Genomic DNA, 21,879 nt, shown 5'->3' with positions numbered 1-21,879 from the left:
ACAAGGTTACGGTACAAGTGGAACGAACCGGCGTTGGCGTTGACGTCACACCAGCCCCGCCCACTGCACCCCTCCATCTTATTTATTGCACGCGCTTCTGTATATAAATCTGAAGATCGCGTCCTGGTTGCTCTTCGGAAGTGCTGGAGCTGTAGACTCAGCACTGAGTTTCGCTGTTACGTGACACAAGTGTGCAAAACTACATCTTCTGTTTTAATATGGAGTTGTCAACTTTCAAATTAACGGCAGTAAAGTACACTGCACAGTTGTTAGTGGTTAGAGTTGCTGCCTTAGTTTGGCGGCAAAGGTTGCCAGTTTTATCCCTTCTTCCGGTTGTAGGTACTCGCCTTAAAACTGCTGTAGCAAAAATTAGCCGACTGTGAGTAATTATAACCTCAGCATATAAATTGCATTGTTAAAAAGTCATGTAAACGTACCCTTCTCTTATGTTCCTCCATTTTTAGATTGATTTCCATGAAGGCACAAACATGCGCAGCGATCTAAACGTTATCTAAAAAGAAAGAAAAAACACTGCAAGAGATGTGATGACCTTGGTTTTCTCTTACTGACAACAGGGTCGGATGATTCCTCCAGTTCTATTTGTAACAGTTGTTTTAATACTAAAATTAGTTAATGTGTCTATACTTTATTTCTGACAGTTGCCCTAGAACCTCCTACACGTGTCGTGATGAGGGTTTACCTTAATAGATTCCTGGTTTCGTCTGATGAATTTGGGCTATGGGACTTAGAGAAAGTAAGAAGTATGGCGAAAGCCGTTTTGGGAATACAAAGTGCGACCCAGTAAAATGCTAAGAATATCAATCACCATCCAGCACCTGTCTAGAAAGAGAGAACTCCAACTACAACCATTCAAACCCTACGTGAAAACACAAACAGGTCATTGCCAAAATATCCTCTGCATGGCCTCTCTGTCAATGGGGACCACTGGTACAAAATTCAAAGTGAGCATTTTGTGAAATGTCAAATTTGGTGACATTTTGCATTTTTGAATGCTTGAAGGAGCATGAGGCTTGACAATGCACACTTCGTCACACACTTGACTGGTTTTGCTGAGACCTGCTACCCCATTCCAAATTCAGTACGTCAATGAGTTGTTCTTGTAATGTCTACAAGCCAGACGTTTTCCCCGCTATTAGGACATCCATCCAGTTAAAGTTACAGTAGTCTGGAGGTAATCCTTAGAAGAGTAAAGTATGGAGCACTTTAAACTTTGTACAGGTTGATAGTCAATCACACATTCTAAAATACACAGCACTCATTTCTTCAGGCAGGTGTGGACACAGTGTCTGCTTTGGACAATGAAAACACAGTTGGTGACACTATGACACTGAAAAGAAACATGAACAATGGGCACTAACCAAATAAAGGCCAACATGCCCTTAATAACCAACACTTCTTCACAGTGTCCTGTATGTCCTTTATGACACCAGATGTCAAGTGTTTTGCTTTGAAGGCAACCGGTTTACCATTTATCTCTGATTAAGGAATGCAGAATTTCAAGTGACTTGAATGTGGCACAGTATACTGTAGTGTATTCCTAGGAACAGGAAGGTAAATGCATTTTTGACTGAAAAAAACAGGGTGGTTGTCTAATTCTGATCCAGTTGTGACTGCTGCCAATTCTTTGTGTATTTGAGACTGCCGCACATAGCTCAAGATGTCCAACACAACGCAGTGTGTAAAAGAGGAAGCCAGCCACCCCCAACCCTCCTCCTCATTGCTAGGCATATCATGGAAAAAGAACTTGGGAAAGGATGACTTCACTGTTTTAGAGGCACAAAAGTCCATTGTCTGAATCCTTCAGCGAATAAGTCCAGTGGCTTAGTAGGAGCTGTTTTAACTCCTACTACACTAAGGTTCGGGAACAATGACGTCATATTCATGCATTCTGTCTGTAATACAGCAATGAAAGGACTGTTTCTAGCTGCACTGGAAAATGTGATTCAGTACCAGGGATTGTAGTATCTCTTTATCATTCAGCACAGACTTTTTGCTGTATTGTATTGTATCTTTAGTTGGTTAGCACACACTGTAACTAAAATGTCTTAGACAGAATACAACAGCACTCTTGACCCATTTCTGCAGTTAAGTAATATATAATAAGTTCAAGGTCAAATTGCACCATACACACACACACACATTTACTGAAACCATTTGTCCCAAGTGGGGTCGCAACGAATCGGAGCCTAACCCGGCAACACAGGGCATAAGGCTGGAGGGGAAGGGGACACACCCAGGGTAGGACGCCAGTTCATCACAAGGCACCCCAAGCTAGACTTGAACCCCAGACCCACCAGAGAGCAGGATCCGGTCAAATCCATCACGCCCCCTACTGCACCATATTATACAACAATCCCCAAGACAAAAACAAGTTTTTAAATTGTTGTGTAAAAGGTCAACTTGAAGTTGTGAAATATGTTCATCTTTGAAAGCATGATTTACTTATCCAAAAAAAACCCAGATGTGACACAGAATTCTGTAGGGACTGGCTGAACTACTTGGCTACCCACTGACATCTGGATGAATGGAGCACAACAAACAAAGAGGGATATCAAAATGTTTACTCAGAAGGTGCCTTTTGGTGCCCATTGTAGAGTGAGGTTTGTTACAACAATGTCCCAGTGGGATAGACAGCAGATTGAGAAGCACATACAAGAGTGCCTAAAGCAGTAAATCTCTCAGAAATATAAAGATCTGTAGAAAGATTAATGAAACTTTCGTCCGTCAATTAAAATATTAACCAATAACATATTTAAACAGGACTGAATGGTAAACACAAAACATATGAAATCAATTACACAACAACGAAAGGCGTAAAAACAAGACAGTTTGCAATTAATATAATACTGTCCCAAATCAACCAATCAGCAAACAGAAACATTCTTGGGATGGTGACGAGTCTCCTGGGATGGTGCCGAGTCTGCTTACAGACAGGAGGTTAAAGAGCTGGCTGTCTGGTGCAGTCACAACAACCTGGAGCTGAACACGCTCAAAACGGTGGAGTTGATTGTGGACTTTAGAAAAAACACCTCAGCATTATCCCCACTCACCATCATGAACAGCACTGTGGCAACAGTGGAGTCATTCAGGTTCCTGGGCACCACCATCTCACAGGACCTGAAGTGGGAGCCCCACATAGACTCCATTGTGAAGAAGGCCCAGCAGAGGTTGTACTTCCTTCGCTAGCTGAGGAAGTTCAACCTGCCACAGGAGCTACTGCTGCAGTTCTACTCCGCAGTCATCCAGTCTGTCCTCTGCACTTCTATAACTGTCTGGTTCGGCTCAGCTACAAAATCAGACATCAGAAGATTACAGCATATAGTTCGGACTGCTGGAAGAATCACTGGCGCACCCCCCCCCCCCCCCCCCCGAGCTCTCCAAGAACTGTACTCGTCCAGAGTCAGTAAAAGGGCTAGCAAAATCATTCTAGACCCCTCACATCCAGGCCACTTCCTCTTCGAACCCTTGCCATCTGGCCGGCGCTACAGAGCACTGAGCACCAGGACAGCCAGGCACAAGAAAAGTTTCTTTCCTTAGGCCATCTACCTCATGAACAGCTAAATCCCCCCTAGAGAGTAAACCAGTGCAATACACAATGCTATTTATATTTATAATTATTTATCACATCATATGTCTTACTCACATTTCCTTGCATTTGTATAGAACATACCTGTACATACATATTATGTCTAGTGACTATTTTTTGTATATTGTGTACTTTATATTTTTATATATTTTTTATCCTTTATTCACATATTCTATCTTCTCATCTGTGTCTTGTCACTGTCATTCTGTCTGTGCTGTGGAAGTTTCTGTCACCAAGATAAATTCCTTGTATGTGTGAACATACTTGGCAATAAAGCTTGTTCTGATTCTGATTCTGATTCTTATTTAATTGAAAGGCTCATTTGTCCTATTGAGAGACTTTCTGGTTTTCACATAAAACAGCACTACTCAGAAACAGTAAGGAAATGTGTCTGGAAACAAAAAAAGTTCTTAGTGTCTTTCTGTAACAGTGTGCTGCCTCACTGGAGCATATCTGCAATAATGTTTGGCATAGCCATTTAACCTTGATATCCCTGCTTTCTGGGTTTCATTCCCCACAGGCATAAAAATATTACTAAAGAAATTTTAGGGACGTCCAATTGCCTTGAGTGGAGAAGCCATAAATATGTGTTACGTCGATTTCTAGCATAGCCAATTTCACATTCAAAATAACATCATTTTGGTTTTAATTGTTTTTTTTTTTTTTTAATCCAAGCTGAATGCAGAATTCCAGATATAAAAATCTTCTGAATCAAGCTGACTGTGTGTTTTTGGTTTGACAAACAATTCAACAACCTTTTCATTCTCCAGACTGGTCCCACACCCTGTAACACTTCCAATTATAGTGATACACACACACACACACACACACACACACACACACACACACACACACACATACACACACACACATTTTCTGAACCGCTTGTCCCATATAAAGTCTTTTTTTACACATAGCATTTGGTCAGACTGAAAATGACATTTACATTACATTTATATTTATTCATTTAGCAGATGCCTTTTTCCAAAGCAATGTACATCTCATAGAAAATACATTACATTAACAGAAAGAGAGACTTAGATGCAGACCCGTGATTCTTAAGTACAGTTAGTGTGTAATTTCCACCATATGAATCAATGTACATTACAAGAGTTGCTGTATGCAACTTTATATGAATATAAACGATTCATATATATATAAACATTTACATTAAAAGAGTAGTTGCATGAAGGTTTATCCATTGTTTAACAGGGACGATCTCAAAGTTATAGTGCATGAACATTTACACATTACATGAACTTAGTAGATAATGGTTGAAGTGAGTCCAGAAGAGGTGAATTTTAAGACCCTTTTTAAATAAGGTTTAGAGATTCAGCTATTTCTGAGTGAGAGGGGGAGGTTGTTCCACTGCAATGGAGCCAGAAGCAGGAACCTTCATGCTTTACATGTTTTTCACTGGAACGTTCAGCGGTGCTTTTTTTTAAAAAATACTGTTATATCTAAATAGAAACTGTAAATCTCTATTATAGGATCAAATTATGGAAAACATTCTGGTGACTCCTTGACATAAAGTTGGGGCCTGTCCCTTGCAGCTGTACGTAAAAAATTGTACAGGGTCAATAGGCTGTATAGCATGTTTCTGAGGGGGTGTGGTGGCGCAGTGGGTTTGGTTGGGTCCTGCTTTCTGGTGGGTCTGGGATTCAAGTCCTGCGTAAGGTGCCTTGCGACAGACTGGTGTCCTGTCCAGGGTGCGTCCCCTCCCCTTACACCCTGGGTTACTGGGTTAGGCTCCAGTTTGCTGTAACCCTGCTTGGGGCAAGTGGTTTCAGCCTCTGTGTGTGTATTTTTGACTTTTCTTTATAAAGAAAGTTGTTAAAATCTGTTAGTGCGTGAGTGCAGCATAGACAGAGAGCAAAAAATGTGAATCCTACCATAAAAATCTGTCCCTCCTGCTCCTTTTTCAAGCTAGAACATCTGGAGTACAGAACTGCAGTTAAACCATGTGGCGCCTTGATATTAATCACAGTGGCGCTCTAGTTTTCCTCCTGAATGAAAATCAAAGCTAGAAGTTAAAGTTGTAGGTGGGCTGAAGTCTTCATAAAGATGCAAACATTATTAGGGATGAAGTGAAAAGAGCAGTCATCAAAAAGTCATTCCTTACACATTCCCACTGACACAGTGTGTCTCACAACTATGGCAACCCAACTGGGGTTGGTCATTATTCTTGTATAAAATATTAAAATAAACTTAGGAAATCTCAGTCTTAAATCTTAAACTTATAAAATGAATGAATGACTATGGTTTACATACCTGATTCTACTTACCTACTTGGTGTAACTAATGGAACTTGGGCTTCACTTATTTTTTGCACTTTCACTGCTTCCATGTTTCTACTACACACACGATTTCCTCTAAAGCAACATATGGAACTGGTCATTACACACCTATGCTGTCACAGGAGAAAGACTGATTTACATTCAATAACCATTTTATGGTAGAACAAAGGGACACAAGGGCCTCACATATGTTCAGGCCGTACTGTATTAAAATAGAAAATACATGTTGAATATATCTGTATATAAATAGGACAGTAAAGTGGTGCAGCAGGTACCTTTTGTGCCTCACAGTTCCTGGGCTGGGCCGACAGAATTGGGTTTGAATCTGATGCAGTCTGTATGGAGTTCTCCTGCATTCATGTTGGTTTCCTTCAGGCACTCTGGTTTCTTCCCACAGTAAAAAGACATGCAGCTGAGATGAACTGGTGACTCTAAAATGCCCTAAGTGTGTAAATGGGTGAGAGACTGTGTGTGTTTCATTGCGATGGGCTGTAGTCCCATCCAGAGTGTGCTTCACTCCCTGTGATTCTGAGATTTCCCTGAAAACTTAATTTTATCACAGTTACAGTGATGTGCTAATGAAATAAATGATTTCATTTCTGGATATCTTTACACGATAGGGCAGATATTCAGCAATAGCTCATCCTGCAAGCATTTTATCTCGTTAACTTTACCATTTTTCAACAAACCTTAAGCAAATAGAAACAGATGCTAATCATTGATGCTGAAAGACAATATTTCAGAGTGTGGAGTTAATTCTGTTGTTTAAAAGGTTTCAGTCACAGTGGTACTGGTACAGAGCATACCGCGTAAGGTAAGCAGAGGGTCTCATTCTCGGTCAGCTTTGTTACTACTGCTGTACCAATAACACTCTAACAGTCCATCATGTGGATTGGCAGATCATACTGAAATCATATCTAAGGAGATACATTCACAAGCTTTGCTTTGTTAATATTTTACCTATTTTCGGCAAGCTATACACTAAAAACAAGAAAAAAACAGAGCAAACAAAATAATTGTTTTTGCTGATGTCCATTTACTTTACTAATATCTAGAACCTATACTCTTTCAAGAATTGATAATAAGAAAGTATAACATTAAATGCCAGTTTTCAAAGGCTTGCACAAACATCCAAGTCTGTGTTTGATCATTTTAGGATTTTTGTGTTTGTTTAAGCAAAGACCAAGAATAACTTTGTTGAGAATGACCATGCCTTTGCTGCCTTGCCAAGGTAGAGGCTCCATGAGCCGGTCAGGTACAGTATCAATGTACCACTGCCCTCTGCTGAGCAGTACTGGGAAAGAAAAGTGCACAGCTCTCATTTGCAGAGATCATTCTCACATACGTATACAGCATTGCACAAATCACATGAAGATATACACATCTGTGTCAAACTGTTGAGTATTACAGTTTACTCCCTCACTTGTCAGGGTCATGGTGGTCTGGAGCCTATGGCAGAATCGCTGAGCTCTAGGGTAGGAGGGGTACACTCTGGAGAAGGCACCAATCCTTCTTTGCAGGGCAACCATACACACAGGCACACACTAAGGGCAATATAGCATCTACATTTCACTTTGATAACATGGCTTTTGACTGTGGGCAGAAACCAGAGCACAAGAGGAAACCCTCACGGACACAGGGAGAACCTGTGAACCGCACACTCCAGACTGAGCTGGATTCAAACCTACGACTGAACAGTCTGGGTGTTTTGAGGCAGCGCTGCTACCCGCTGCACCACCATGCCACCCATTTAAATTTTAAATATAGCACATTTTTAAGGAAATAGTACCTATTTACAGGAAACAATCTAAAAGTGTGTATTTTTATTACATATTGTTGGATGCCATTTTACCAGGTCTTCCATAATGTGCTTTAGACACTCATTTACAAAAAATTAATGCAATACATCATCTCTACTCGCCATTAGTCAATTATAGATTCACTACTTGTAATATACAGAGAACAACATAAAGCACTGGTGTAAAATCTAGATATTTTTACTTAGATTGACTATCCTTAGATAATCTATATGATGATAAATTTCTTCCATTCACTTTGCTGTATGCAGTTGTGCCTTATGCTTACATAGTGTATGGACTCCTGTCAAAAACTTTTGTTACATCCATATTTGCAACTTCCAGTGAACACTATGCAGTAGTATTTAGCCAATACCTTCCCACCTTTTTTCTTGTTACAGAGGTAAACATGATTACTTAACTCAGGCTAAGGGAATGACAAAAGATAGGAGGAATGTGGAAATTATAGGTTTCCTCCAAAACACTTGAAAGTCTATTGTTTACTGATACGAGTGTAACAATGATGGAATGTGGGAGATAGTTCCAGGGTAAAGAACGCACCATGGCTCTGAGCTGTTTGTCCCTTTTATGGACATCTGTAGAACGCGGTCACTGAGAGCACTCTGATGTATTTGTCTTGGACACTTCTCTATACATTTAAATGATAAATGACACAAATAAACACACGCAGTGATGAGTCATCGGTTTTGGTTGCAAGAACAAGATGTTTAGCGTGTAGCATGGTGACGATACAGTAACTGGAAATGACAAAGTGCGGTGATTTACATCAGGGAGCAGCTTTGGTGAGTAAAGGCTGCTGGGTCACGGTGAAATTCTTGGGTTCCAGTCACCTGGCTCCTACAGCTCCTATCTGCAATTTGTCAAGGCTTTTCAGAAAATGTCCATGTTTCTCCTCATCAACTTTATTAGGATGTACTCATTGACGCATTTCCCACTAAGTGTAGTACAATCGGTTCATTTTCAGGTCAAACTGTATATAAGAGGTGGGGGCCTTCCTGAGAGAAGAGACTGAGATGTTGCAACAGAAACTGGGATATGACAGACCAGGCAGTTTTTCTCCACTAGTCACTCATCTGGTTTTGGTAACTGAATGTTTGCTGGAGCCTCATCTTCTCATTCTGAGTTCACAGAAGTAGAATCTGGTGTGCTTTTCTGCTGCTGCAGTCTATCTGCTTCAAATGTCACTGAGTGTGTTCAGAGTGTGCTCATCTCTTCTGCACACCGATGTCATACTGAGATGCTACTTTTGCACTTGTTGCCTACCTCTTAGCGTTTGGCTGCTGGCTTCTGCCATTAACAAGGTGTTTTTGCCCAGATCAGTACTACTTATGTAGTGGGTGATCATGTGACTGGATGTTTTTTTATTTAATCTTTACAGTAAAGGGGGCGCGGTGGCGCAGTGGCACAGTGGCACGGTGGGTTGGACCAGGTCCTGCTCTCTGGTGGGTCTGGGGTTCGAGTCCCGCTTAGGGTGCCTTGTGAGGGGTTGGCATCCCGTCCTGGGTGTGTCCCCTCCCCCTCCAGCTTTACACCATGAGTTGCTGGGTTAGGCTCCGGTTCCCCGTGACCCTGTATGGGACAAGCAGTTCAGAAAGTGTGTGCGTTTACAGTAAATGAAAAATATCTGTTTTCTGCAAATACTAGACAGTGTAGAGTGGAAAGTCAATTTAATGTGATTATTTCATTCCAGATTCCTTAGATCACACATCTTGCCCATTCCAATGCTTAGTTGAACAGTAACTGAACCTCCTGCCCCCCCAGCATACTGTACATATACTGAGTTGCAGCCACAACAAGGTACACTGTTTTGAAGGAGAAAGGCATTAAGAAGCAGGTGTGCCTAATAAAGTGGCCTGTGAGTGTGTGACACGTATGTCGCGTCTCTGCTCGCAATTACACTCACATTGACATTTATTTATTTAGCAGATGCTTTTCTCCAAAACAAGAAACACCTCAAGAAATTAATACACCTCACTTAGAGCTTTTTAATAGCCCACTGATCTGGGAAAGGAACTATTTGTATTACGTGATCTTTCTTACTAGTAGTGTCGCTTCCAGGAAATAGGCCCTGACCATTGAGTCATCTAAATATTGGAACCTGTGTGTTGTTTTTATAAGTAAAACTTTTAGGAAACGTCCGCAGTCTTTGTCCTTGAAATTACAAACTCACGATTTCATTTCTGAAGTTTTACTGGTCACCACACAAATGTTATGATACTAGTACTTTAGCAGGATTATGGGGAAACTACTGGCAATGTAACCACCACAGCTAGACTCTAGAGTAGAAGCTCTTTATTATTAAAAAAAAAGAAAAAGTATAACGATCAGATAAAAGTGATTTTTTGGAGAAGTCATGAGACGGGCGCTTTTCGGACCTTCTTCTTGCTTGGGCTAATTGTTCATTTCGATGTGTCGTTCCTTCTCTGTCTTTCTCTGACTCTGTCGCGCGCGTACACACACACACACACACACACACACACACACACACACCGAGAGTACACACCCACCGCTGTCAGGTATAAAAGGTTGGTGTGGGAGGCACCCGTACTGAACACGGGAGCGCGCAGCAGACTCTCGGTCGCCATGTGGACGCTACTGCTCGCACTCGCCTCGGTGCTACTTCTGATCCGGTTTCTGCTCATCTTCGCATCTCGAACAAGGTGAGTCTCCTTATTTGAATACCTGCTTCTTTCCAGTTGCGACTTGTCTTAACTGTGAACCCCATCATCGTGCCTTACACGTGTTCACAGCGGGGTATTACCACTGTACCATACAAGTACCTGATCAAGTGTACGTCAGAAGGAGTGGGTTTCGAACCCGAAACCTTACGGTGGCCAGGCGGGAGCAGCGCGCCCCGCTCTTTGTTCTTTTGGACTCGAGCAGTGAAAACGCGCTCGTGCAGCTCTGCCGCGTGCGTCAACCGATCGGCTTGAAAACGACCCGCGCGTTACGCGCCACTCACTGTGACTGTGTCAAATCCACGAGAGGTTCGGTGTCCCTCGCTGTCCCAGCCCGCACGTCTCTGGTTCGAATCCCCGCTGTAGTGCGGGATCCTCATCAGGTACTTGCCCTGAATCGATATACTTGTTTAGTTTGGTAGATCGTTGGCTACCGTAGTAAAATACATGTTCATGTTGTCCTGTGGGTGGTCCAAGGAACGCTATTTCTCCCCCTAGTTATTTATGTCTGAAACAGGTAAACACAGGTTAATAACAGCAATCAGTCGTGTTCTGCATTCGATTCGTGTCCGTTCGGAAAACTCCGCGTGAATTTCTTACAGCAACTTATAATATAATATTATATCTGAAAGCAGCGCAACATAACGTAGCTCCAGACCGCGTCGTATGATGGCTGATTATTGGCAAAAGTTGCATGTGCACTAGACATCCCAACTCTGTGTGTGTGTGTGTGTGTGTGTGTGTGCGTGCGTGCGCGCGCGCGCGCGCGTGTTCTGCGCTCCCGTGAGATAAATATACTATAAATATCCGCATATCTGTCACGTCGCCCAGGAGCTCAGTGAGTGAGAAGGGAATTTACCTGCGGTTTCCCACGTGTCCGTGACAACATCTCACCTGGTTCTTTTTCCTCACTCTAACTTGTTCATTTCCACGGTGCTTCGTACAGGCTCTGTGGATGACTGCCTTAAATTATGTCCTTGTCTAGCCTTTGTCTGCAGTAACTTAAAAAGCGAAATTATATTTACAGTTACAGTATTTGCCCATTTATACAGCTGCGTGTTTTTTCCCTGTATGAATTCAGGAGTACAATATGAAGGGAGGGATTTGAACAAATCTTACCTTCAGGTTAAAATACGGCAGCTCTAACCGCTATGTCACCTACTGGCCCGTGAAAGGACAAAAACCTAGGCATGCTTCTTTGACACTGACCAGATTGAATTGAATGCCAACTAAAAAAAACGGACCCCTGTGTCATGCCCCCGGGAACAAGCGGATCGCCAACACCTGCAACCAATCAATGAAGACCCAAGATAAAAGGAGCTCCGTGTCTGAATAACGATGCGGATTCTTGCAATCACCTTCGAGGTCTTGCAGTATCAGCGTTCTTGTTCTTTGCCTAGTATTCCTGGTTGTCGACCCTCACTTGTGTTCTACGACCACCGAGTATAGCCTTGCCTGTGAATTGATGTTTGAGCCTTGCACGACCTTTGCCTGTCCCTAACCCTGATCGTGCCCAGCCCTTTGGACCTGAGGAAAGAAATAAAACCAACCCGCAGCTGGGTCCATACTCACCACCTGTCTCCGGCCACTCTGTGTGACACCCTGACACCGACCTAATGAGTGACAGTGTTAATGTCATCGTTTAAATGTCTCTCATCTGTCTTTGGATGCAGATCTAATGATGAGCCACCCTTAGACAAAGGATTGATTCCATGGCTCGGTTATGCCCTCGAGTTTCGGAAGGATGCTGCAAAGTTTCTGTCAGAAATGAAGAAGAAGCACGGTGACATTTTCACGGTGAGGACTCCTCGTTATGTTTCCATCCGTGTGTTGAAGGGCTGCTGTAGTAAAGCTAACTAATCTGTGTCTAATTATTAACCATAATACACTCACTGAACATATAATGACTGGAACTGAAAAAATGGTCAGCACTCTTCTGACACCATGGTACATTCTGCATTCAGTGTTTTATTTATTCTCTATATGTACGGACTGATTGCATTGGGAGTTGTGATGTAAATGCTTGCATGTATTTATTCATTGTATATCTCCAGATTAGTGAAACGTAATGTTTTCAGGTAGCAGATGTTAGTGTTGTGGAAACTGCCACTGGTTTTAGTGCCTTTGCAAACATCAAAAATGCCGTTCATTGTACCTGCAACGACTACACAAAGATGTAATAACTGTTTCCAGGTTCGAGCTGCTGGGCACTACATAACCGTGCTGTTGGACCCCAACTCATATGATGAGATCCTCAACAATTCAGACTCACTGGTGTACAGTGGCCAGAAGGTTACAGAGAAGGTCTTCAGCCTAGATCTCACCAGTCACAACAGGGCTGAGGAGAAGCGTTGGATGCAGCAGTAAGTATCCCACAACACGGTAAAGCCTGTCTGTTTCAACATGTCTAACAACCACTGGTGTGGCTCAAATACACATTTGGGCAGGTTCAAAATCACTACTACAAGTTCAAAGGAGTGCTGTTATTAACAAAAAACCGCAGACTTATCTAGGGCACACATACATAAACATTGGGGGGGAAAAAAAAGTAAAACCTGCTTGACAGACAAGGGTTTACTTTGCCTTCGAATGGAGCACTTCTTGGAACTGTGCACTAACCAGCGTCCCCCCCCACAATCCCCGTTCACACTTGCCATCTTAAAAGTGGATTTCCAGTTCAAGCATGTCTTTTCTTCGTTGTGGAAATGCAGAAAACTTTGAAAAGGTGACAAGTTTGCTGAAAGGTGTCTCTGTGGGCTGTGCTCCCAGACGTTTCCACGGGGAGAACCTGGATGATTTGAGCAGGTCAATGTACAAGAACCTCCAGGTCCTGTTGCGATCAGCTGAGATCGTCCAGAAAATGACTGAGTGGAAGCAGGATCAGCTCTTCAACTTCTGCTACAGCCTACTCTTCAAGTATGTCATCTTTTGTTCATTATGTTGTCTGTTAGCTTCGTACAGAGGAGGCCTTAAATGACTTCTCAGAATAATGCAGAGTCGCTAGTTCTGTATCTTGGTGCTGATACCAGCCAAGCCTCCAGCCCACTGATAAACAGCCTAAGAATGCAAGGCTTACTGCCATCTTTCATCACAGTTCGAGTTAATGCACACAGTGTGCTGTTCGCATGGATTCTGGGAGTCATAAAATTGGGTGGGGCTGAGCACAGAATCTAACAGGGGTCTGGAATTCCTCAGCGACCGCAAACACTCCCAAAGCAGCACCCGAAACCTGTTCTTCTGCTGGGCACTGAGCACGTCACCATGCGTATACGATATTTCGCGCTGGCTGGAACTGTCGAGTACTCCAGTTGTGAAACGTTCACAAAGGAACTTTGCATATAAATCTAATAACCCAAAAAAGAGATGCATGACAAAGTACCGTGGAATTAGGTAGCTGGTTAACTTTGCCAGTACTGCACGAAGAAGGTCCAGCCGTGTCAAAGACCCTCCTCAGGTGAAACTTCAGCCATCCTTGTACAGTACCAGTCGAAAGTGAGTGCACTTAAGGTGTATAAGTCAACGTCTTCCTGGCTCTTACATTATTTATCTGACGCTTTCCCCAAAGCAACGGACAATTATTTGCCCATTTCCACAGCTGGACAATTTTTAACGGAGCATATTTTAGGGTAAATACCTTACGGGTACTAAAGTTGAAGGTGTGAACTGAACCTGCAACCTTTGGGTCCGAAGGCAACAGCTGTAACCACTACGTGCTGCTTGACTCTTCACTGGTGCTGTATAAGGGATCATTATTGGTGGTCTGCAGGAAGTTGCATCCCCTGGATTTGAATGACATATTTAGAAAATGATTTCACTCAGTATGAGTCAGTGTTTGGGTGGGGTGCGGGAGACTGAAAAGTTTACATGTAAACCTGGCCCTTGTCCGAAGTCCTTTCTCCTTAAACGTGGACACTCAGATTTCAGACTTTTCAGAAAGTAAACATCAGCCTGTTTAGTAAAAGTTCTTGAGTTTTTGAAAATCCCCCCCCCCCCCCAATATTTCTTGAATCCATAACCTGTATATTCACTGTAGTGTGCGTGATGTTTCAGCCAGCACCCTTTCTTCCTCATGGTCCTCTTTAATCGGAGCGCATGCCAGGGCTTGTGATGACCACTGAACAGTGATTGGTGTAAGGGTACAAGCTGTTTTGGATCAGCTGCAGCTCTCAGTGCCATTGCTTCCCTTTTTCCACAGAGCTGGGTATCTCACACTGTTTGACAAAGAGCACAACGGCAGTAGCGTTGACCTGGCTGCAATTTACAAGGAGTTTCGCACCTTTGATGGCCTCCTTGCAAAAATGGCACGCTCATCCTTGAAGTCTGGTAGGACCACTACAAATTGCTCGAAAGTGGGGTGGGGGGCAACTGCAGCTTTTCAGATTGACCAAAGCATCTGTGTCAAGAACACATGTGTATAGGTGTGATCATTAAAGGCAGAGACACAAGTTCTTGTCACTTGATTGTCCCCCTCCATCGTGTAGCACCTCCAAGACTTGGCAGCAGTTGGAAAAGCTCGAGGCGCTTGTGTTGCATCAAAACTTGACAGCTGAATGAGTGACGCATCTCTCATACTTCCTGTTGCGTCGCTCGTGGAGACACATCTTTAGAGGTGCTTACAGTTTCAGGGGAGCTTCCCTGCTGGAAGAATGCAAGTGTCATTCAGCCTCTACAGAACTTCTGGTTACGAACAGCTGATGGCAGCTTTCACATGGGTCTGAGTCATGTGAATCCGCCTGCAGTTTCATTAATGTGTACTATGTGTGAAAGTACCATCAAGCCCATGTCAAGTGATAGAGACCTATAGTGAATAGTTTTATTCTCAGGGTTTGTGGCAACAAACAGTGGTAGATCCTCAGGTCTTTGTTCCATGTAGATACAACTGGCGTTGCTGTTACCACAAAAATGTGGCCCTGCAGTGTCCCATGCTGCTGCTGACGTGGAGCAGCGTGCTCCATGCTGCTCCGTGTCTCTCTACACCTGGCTAATCGGTCTCCTGTCTTGCTCACAGGGGAGAAACAGGTGGCATTCTCTGTGCGCAAGCGGCTGTGGGACCTGCTCTCTCAAACCATGCAGAATGGCAGTGGGAGTTCCCATTCCTGGCAGCAGGACTACCGACAGCTCTTGGAGGAGAACGGCATGGACAAGGAGGCACAGCGACGCGCCATGCTACTGCAGCTCTGGGTCACACAGGTGAGAAGCTCCGGCCCTTGCAGGAGCTACTAGAGGGTTCGCCCAGAGCACAAGCTCTTGGTCATTCTGTCATCAATAGCAACCTACCGCTGGGTCGCAGGGACTAAGGCAGGGTACACAACTGGAAGGGTATCAGTCCATCACCGGGTTACTATATACTCTCTCATTCGCTTGATGGGGATTTTGGCAGCACCTGTTTATCTCAAACATGTGACTTTGCCTGTGTGAGGAAAGCCATATGAACACTGGAAGAACACACACACACTTCAGACTGAGCTGCATTCTTGGCCACATCCAAATCCCCCAGCTCAGGAGGTGTGAGGCACCATCACTATCACCCAGGCTGATTATTGTGTCTTAGAGAGGCTCTACAGTTCATGCTACATCCCAACAGCCTAGCACATGATCCATCAAGTACCTTTCAGTACATATGCCCCCACCTGGCTGTTGCATTTACTGGTATTTGCACAAAAGGAGATCATTCTGGTTGTAGTGTCTTGCAGTGCTCTTTAACTTCAGTTTCTGCAGCACACAGCCATGAACCTGCTGCTAAACGCTGGTTCCTGGAGACACGTTACAGCACTTTAATATGGTACTTCCTAGTTATCATGCAGATGACAGCGCTTGAACACCTTCCGCAACGCAGCTCTGCACTTGTGCCATAATTAACTTCTCATGATAAGCCATGGGGAGATGTCAGATGGTTTATACTTCTGAAAGCAGATATTTACACGCAGAAAAAACATGCTTCCATAAGCTATATTAACACTCAGAATGAGGCCTGACTGAATTAACAACTGCAACATACAACCCAGTTTCTTCAACTAAGCAGCACCGTTGCCTGCAAGGTTTTGTCAAGAACACATTTGCTGTTTCATTAATTAAACCTCCACTGCAGACGAAAGTGTGTGTGTGTGTGTGTGTGTGTGTGTGTGTGTGTGTGTATACACACACACTTTCGTCTGCAGTGGAGGTTTAAGTAATATAAGTATATACAGTATATATAGTATACCTATACATACTAATATATAGTATAAACACACACATAATATGCTTCCAGCTGGCAGCCTTCTACTTGCTCCTCCCTGCTTCATCCTGTCTGCTGGGGCGCACAGGAGGAAAAACACTGCAGGAGATGCATGTGTCCCTCAGGAGTAGACGTGCTGTAAAACTGAAGCCAAGGAGTGTGTTCTGAGCCATAACTGCTTGCTCAAGCACACATGATGATGATCAGCGGTGAGAGCATTGCCCAACCCGTACAAACCATATTCCGTGAGGTCATGATTTCCAGTGAGGAACTTCGCAAAGATACTTAGGGTTAGGTTTCTCTTAAAATTTGTGCAGAGCAAAATCCTTTATTTCTGCTCCACAGCTTATTTAAAATATCTCATTAGTTTCTATGTTCACACTTAAGTTGTACCAAGCAGTTAAAATTGATGCTGGGCAAACGCGGCGAGCCGGATGTCAGACTGGTGCTGTTTCACAGCATCGGGTGTTTTCACACAGATTCAACTGAAGAGGAAGTTATTTTTTTATAACAAATGACTGTGACATGATCCTTTTTCTAGTGAATAATTTCTTTAGGCCAATTTTCATTGCATAACATGAATGATGTACAAGGAGCTGGTCAGCTGATTGACAAAATTAAGCCCTGTTTTGTGTGCCAGAGTGTGTATGACACAAGCATAAAGTTTAAAAACAAGTTTCCACTGAAGACCTCCAGTTCTGGTTCTCTCATTGGTGAATGTAGCTAATATGACGGGTGGTGGTGGTGGAAGGGGGAGGGGGGGGCATAGCTGAACAGTTTATGCCCAGAGCTTCATAATCTTGATTATGAACAGAATTGAAATCCTGAAATTGAATTTGAAAAGCGCTGCAATACTGCCTCCTACCACGTGGGGGCAGTGCTGTATGGTGTAGCTGATGTGAATCCCCGAGATTGAATTGAATTGAAGACTTTATTGTCATTGTACTACTGTGCAATACACCTGAGTTCTTTAGACAACAATATAAAACAGGACACTTGGATATTAAAAAAAAAAAATTGGTGGGAGGGTATCGGGATTTGTCTGTCCTGTGTTTTATGCACCTACTTGAACGATGAACCTTGGTGCAGCAAGTGGTAGGTAATGAACTAGGTTTACTTGAGACTTTGTCTGCAGCTATGTCTCTTTCTCATAATTTAATGCATAAATTGTACTTTTGCTGAGATGTATGTTGCTTTGGACAAAAGCGCCTGCTAAATGAATAAATGTAAATTAAACAGTTTAAACTGATAACACAGTAAATAAATGGATAATACAGTACAATATAATACAATAAAAATTAAGCAGTGTTCCGCTGTTTCACAGCTCTGGGGAAGAAGCTGTTTTTCATTCTTGCGGTGTTTGAGTGGAATGTCCTGTATCCCCTTGCACAGGGGAGCAGTTTGAAGAAGTGATGTGCAGGGTGAGTGGAGTCACTGATAATTTTGGAGGCTCTGCTCTCATGTCAGCGAATGGTGTGCACTTTATATAAGTAGTGCAAGAATTACTTTTTTGGGTGTGTGATTGTGGCCTTACACACCTGCGTGTAGAAAGTCAGCTGTCTGTCTCTTGTTATGACCGATTTATAGTATGTATGATGATGCAAAGGAGTCTGTCCACTTAACAGCTGCACAAATGTAATGGTGGACCTATCATCTACACTGGACAGCATTCTCACAATTCCTTGTTGACTCTGTCTTCCTGTGTTGGCTCCCAGTGCAATGCTGGTCCTGCTGCCTTCTGGCTCCTGGGGTTCCTGCTGACCCACCCAGAGGCCATGCGAGCTGTACGGCGGGAGATCGATGACCTCCTACAGCAGGGCGGTGCGTCACAGGGCCTCCCTCTGGACAAGAAGGCAGAAACACCTGTGTTTGGTAAGACTTCTTCAACGTAATATTTCTTGTCATTCTTATATATAATAATTACAATATTTCTTGTTTCCTCAGTTAAAATCATGCCAGTATCAAGCAGATCAGTTAGTGTTCATGGTTGTGTCCTGCAGTGGTTTGAGTCTGAGCTTCTCTATCATTATCACCGTACCATTGCCATGGAAAGGACTTGCACCAGAGTGAGAACTTGAGTTGAAAGCACACTGGAAAAGAATTCAGAGCCACAGCATGAAGGTGTGTTCCCCCACCCCACCCCCCACAGACAGTGTCCTGAGCGAAACCCTTCGACTCACCGCTGCTGTTCTTATCAGCCGGGAGGTGAAGCAGGACACGATGCTGGAGCTAGCGGATGGACGGAAGTACCGCCTGCGGCGCGGAGACCGGGTGTGCCTCTTCCCTTACCTCAGCCCCCAGATGGACCCTTCCATTCATGACGAACCGGAGGTGAGCACCTCCTCCTACACTTAGCGATCAGCCTTGACTACAGAGTAGGTCAAGTTATGGCTGGTCCCACATGTAGACATGACATACCGAGAAGAGTCTTAGCTGGGCGTGAGAAACACTTCCTACAGAAACGGTCTTCCTCCTACCCACAGGTGTTTAAGTTTGACCGGTTCCTGAATGCGGATGGAACCAAGAAGACGGACTTCTTCCAGGGCAAGAGCAGGCTGAAGTATTACACTATGCCATGGGGGGCAGGGACGAATATCTGCGTTGGCCGAGATTTTGCCATCAGTGCCATCAAACAGTGAGTGGTTTCTCTTGAACCCCCCCCATCCCCACTCTTTACCTGTCGAAGTGAACTTTGTGCATGCGCAAGAAAGACACACGTATGAACTGGCAGGCCAAGGGCTAGCCCCCGAGCCAAAGTAACTCCAAAGTCATTGGCCAAACAAGCAGCTCAGATCTTTGCTCAACCATGATGCAGTGGACATCCATTCAAGGTTCTAGTCACGGATATTTTAAGCCCTTCACATGACTCCTTCCCCCACATCATTGCAGCTGTTGGTTCTGTCATCCCTACATAATTACTTGCAACTACTATTTACCTCTTTACCCTCCAGTGTCATTGAGTCAAACAGCAGTAATATACAACGCAATTCATTTAATTTGAACTTCTTGTCTGGTTATTTAGGTAAACTTAAGGTGAAACTTTCTTAACAGTCATAGCTAAGCACCCTTCTGCAATAATGGCAGTGCCCTTGCATTTAGAAGAAGCAGTCTAAAGGTTTCTAAGTCAAGTTCTTCACACATCTACACCACTGGCTGCTCTTCATCACAAATGAGCTCCAAGGAAACAGATGGGTCAGTTTGCACCAGCCAACTCATCTCACTCTTTTTTTCTTTATCTCCACGGTGGACAGGTTTGTGTTTATGGTGTTGACCTGCTTTGACATGGAGCTGAGTGACCCGGACTCCAGCATGCCGCCATCGAACACCATTCGCTGTGGCTTTGGGATGCTACAGCCTGAAGGAGACCTGAATATACGTTACAAAAGGAAAGCGTTGCTTTAGGAGCTGACATTTCAGATGTTCCCTATCTGACTTGTAAACTGTCTTTGTATGTCGTCCTGGTATTTATTTTATTTCATTAATTTTTGTTTATATTTTGTGATTGTATTTACCAGATATCCAAATTATTTAAACTGCTGTTGAATATCATTTGAATTAAACATGACATCAGTAAGAAAATTTATCACTCTGCTCTTAGCACAAAGGTACTTGGTCACAGGACACAGGTGGAACGGTGAAACTCCGTGTAAAAGCACCTCACTGTCGGAAATCTTGCATTTTCTTTTTTGTCATCTTACACTGACTGTTAAAGGTTCTCTTGCTGCTGCAGTTCATATGTTTTGTGCAAGATGGTAAATAAGACAAATGGTATTGTTGGACTGAGTAGTTACTCTGCTAGTGATGCAAAGCCAGGCCCAGGTGTTGCTTCTCTCTGTACTTAGTTTGCACATCAAGAACATGGTTTAAGATTACATGAGTTACTGTCTGATGTATTCTTTTTTAAATAAGCTTCTGCAAAAGTCTCAGTATTTAAACAGTCATAAATAGCAGAGGATTATTTTCATAGCTATTAATCTGTAGTAGATTTCTTTGACAAACCATCTTTATAAATTAGCACTCACCTTAGTGTTTTTGTATTTTATGAAAGGCAGAATAAAGACTTTGACAAAAATGATACTTTTTCGTGGGGGAAAAGATGTAGACGCTTGCAATTATAGTTTAATGGTCTGGATGGAGCACGACTCGACGAAGGCTACGACAAACCAAGCAAGCGCAAAATACTAACAAGAAATCATTTGTGTGATGTCAGGAAGGTAAGTGAATCAAGCTGAATCTCCCATCAGAGCTGGATGTGCAAATGTCAGATTATTGGGGGTTATACTGACAAAATTGCCTGCTGCGTGGCTGTGAGTAACTCTAAATTCGTTACTTTAGGCAAAAGCGTCGTCTTAATGAAGTAGGAAGGTCGTCACTACCTCCTTCATCTAGAAATGTTACTGTTGTGTGTTGCTGCATATAAGGGCCAGCAGTCACCCATTAATATTGCATTTTATGCCCTGTTTGAAAATAGCACCAAACATGAGTAAAGGCAGCATCACAATGCCATGTGCATGACATTATTCAGATCCATCTCAACCAGTCCCTGGGAAAGCTATGTTATGTTAAGAGCACGTTTTATATTAGTCACAAACAACTGACCTGACTTAGACACGAACTGTGCAAAGAGAGCCGCTACGGTGGTGTGAAAGCAGGCCAGCGAGCACAAAAATAAAACAGTGAGTAATGAACTCTCTTCTGAACTTCACATAATAGTCTAAGTGTAAATCCTCCGCAATGTGTGAACAATGGAAACGAATGCATACTTTCAAACTGTTATGCAATTTTTACACCTCTTCTCCAGTTATTTAAGAGTTACAAAATTAATGCAATTAAAATGCACATTTGGAGCATTTTAAGTACTATTAAAGTGTGATGGTTAAATTAGTGTGTGGTGCAAAGTTACTGGAGAGTCAGGGCACAGTGATAGGATGCCGCACAAGGAGACACCGGATTACAGAATTATGATTATTCTTTATTCCCTGACAGAGTTGTCCGATGCGACTCATGTTAATCAGCTTTGCAATGATTTGCCCGTTTCTCATTGTATCAGTTTGGGGTAGGTGCCTTAACCGTGTTCTGCAGCAGGAGCTCTCTTCAGTCCCCAGACTGCAGATTTCCAGACATTAGCTCTAACTACTATGCCACCTAGTGGCTCAGACACATTGGTGTTTCCTCACAAATGCACCACCCCGGCTGGCACCATCTTACATTTACATCTTCCAGAGCTAAAGAAAACTGTTGACCATGTAACATCAATCCATAA

The 21,879-nt window shown here is 43.2% G+C and overlaps 1 protein-coding gene across 1 annotated transcript; it reads left to right on the top strand.

The window, feature by feature from the left end:
- Positions 1–10,288: 10,288 nt before the first annotated feature.
- On the top strand, positions 10,289–20,195 carry ptgis (prostaglandin I2 (prostacyclin) synthase). The gene is made up of 10 exons (XM_018760064.2): positions 10,289–10,381; positions 12,073–12,196; positions 12,593–12,762; positions 13,169–13,315; positions 14,595–14,722; positions 15,408–15,589; positions 18,332–18,488; positions 18,766–18,947; positions 19,100–19,251; positions 19,868–20,195. The coding sequence occupies exons 1-10, from the start codon at positions 10,305–10,307 to the stop codon at positions 20,016–20,018; spliced, it is 1,470 nt and encodes a 489-aa protein (XP_018615580.2). The 5' UTR covers positions 10,289–10,304; the 3' UTR covers positions 20,019–20,195.
- The last annotated feature ends 1,684 nt before the right edge of the window (positions 20,196–21,879 follow it).

This window comes from Scleropages formosus, chromosome 2, assembly GCF_900964775.1.
Source record: "Scleropages formosus chromosome 2, fSclFor1.1, whole genome shotgun sequence".
NCBI lineage: Eukaryota > Metazoa > Chordata > Actinopteri > Osteoglossiformes > Osteoglossidae > Scleropages > Scleropages formosus.
The sequence above is the reverse complement of the archived record's forward strand: the minus strand, read 5'-3'. Positions and strand labels throughout refer to the sequence as shown.

Coding starts and splice junctions, on each gene's coding strand:
- ptgis (XM_018760064.2), top strand. CDS start 10,305: ATGTGGACGCTACTGCTCGCACTCGCCTCGGTGCTACTTCTGATCCGG. Junction 13,316..14,594: donor TGCTACAGCCTACTCTTCAA/GTATGTCATCTT, acceptor CTTTTTCCACAG/AGCTGGGTATCTCACACTGT. Junction 15,590..18,331: donor TGCAGCTCTGGGTCACACAG/GTGAGAAGCTCC, acceptor GTTGGCTCCCAG/TGCAATGCTGGTCCTGCTGC.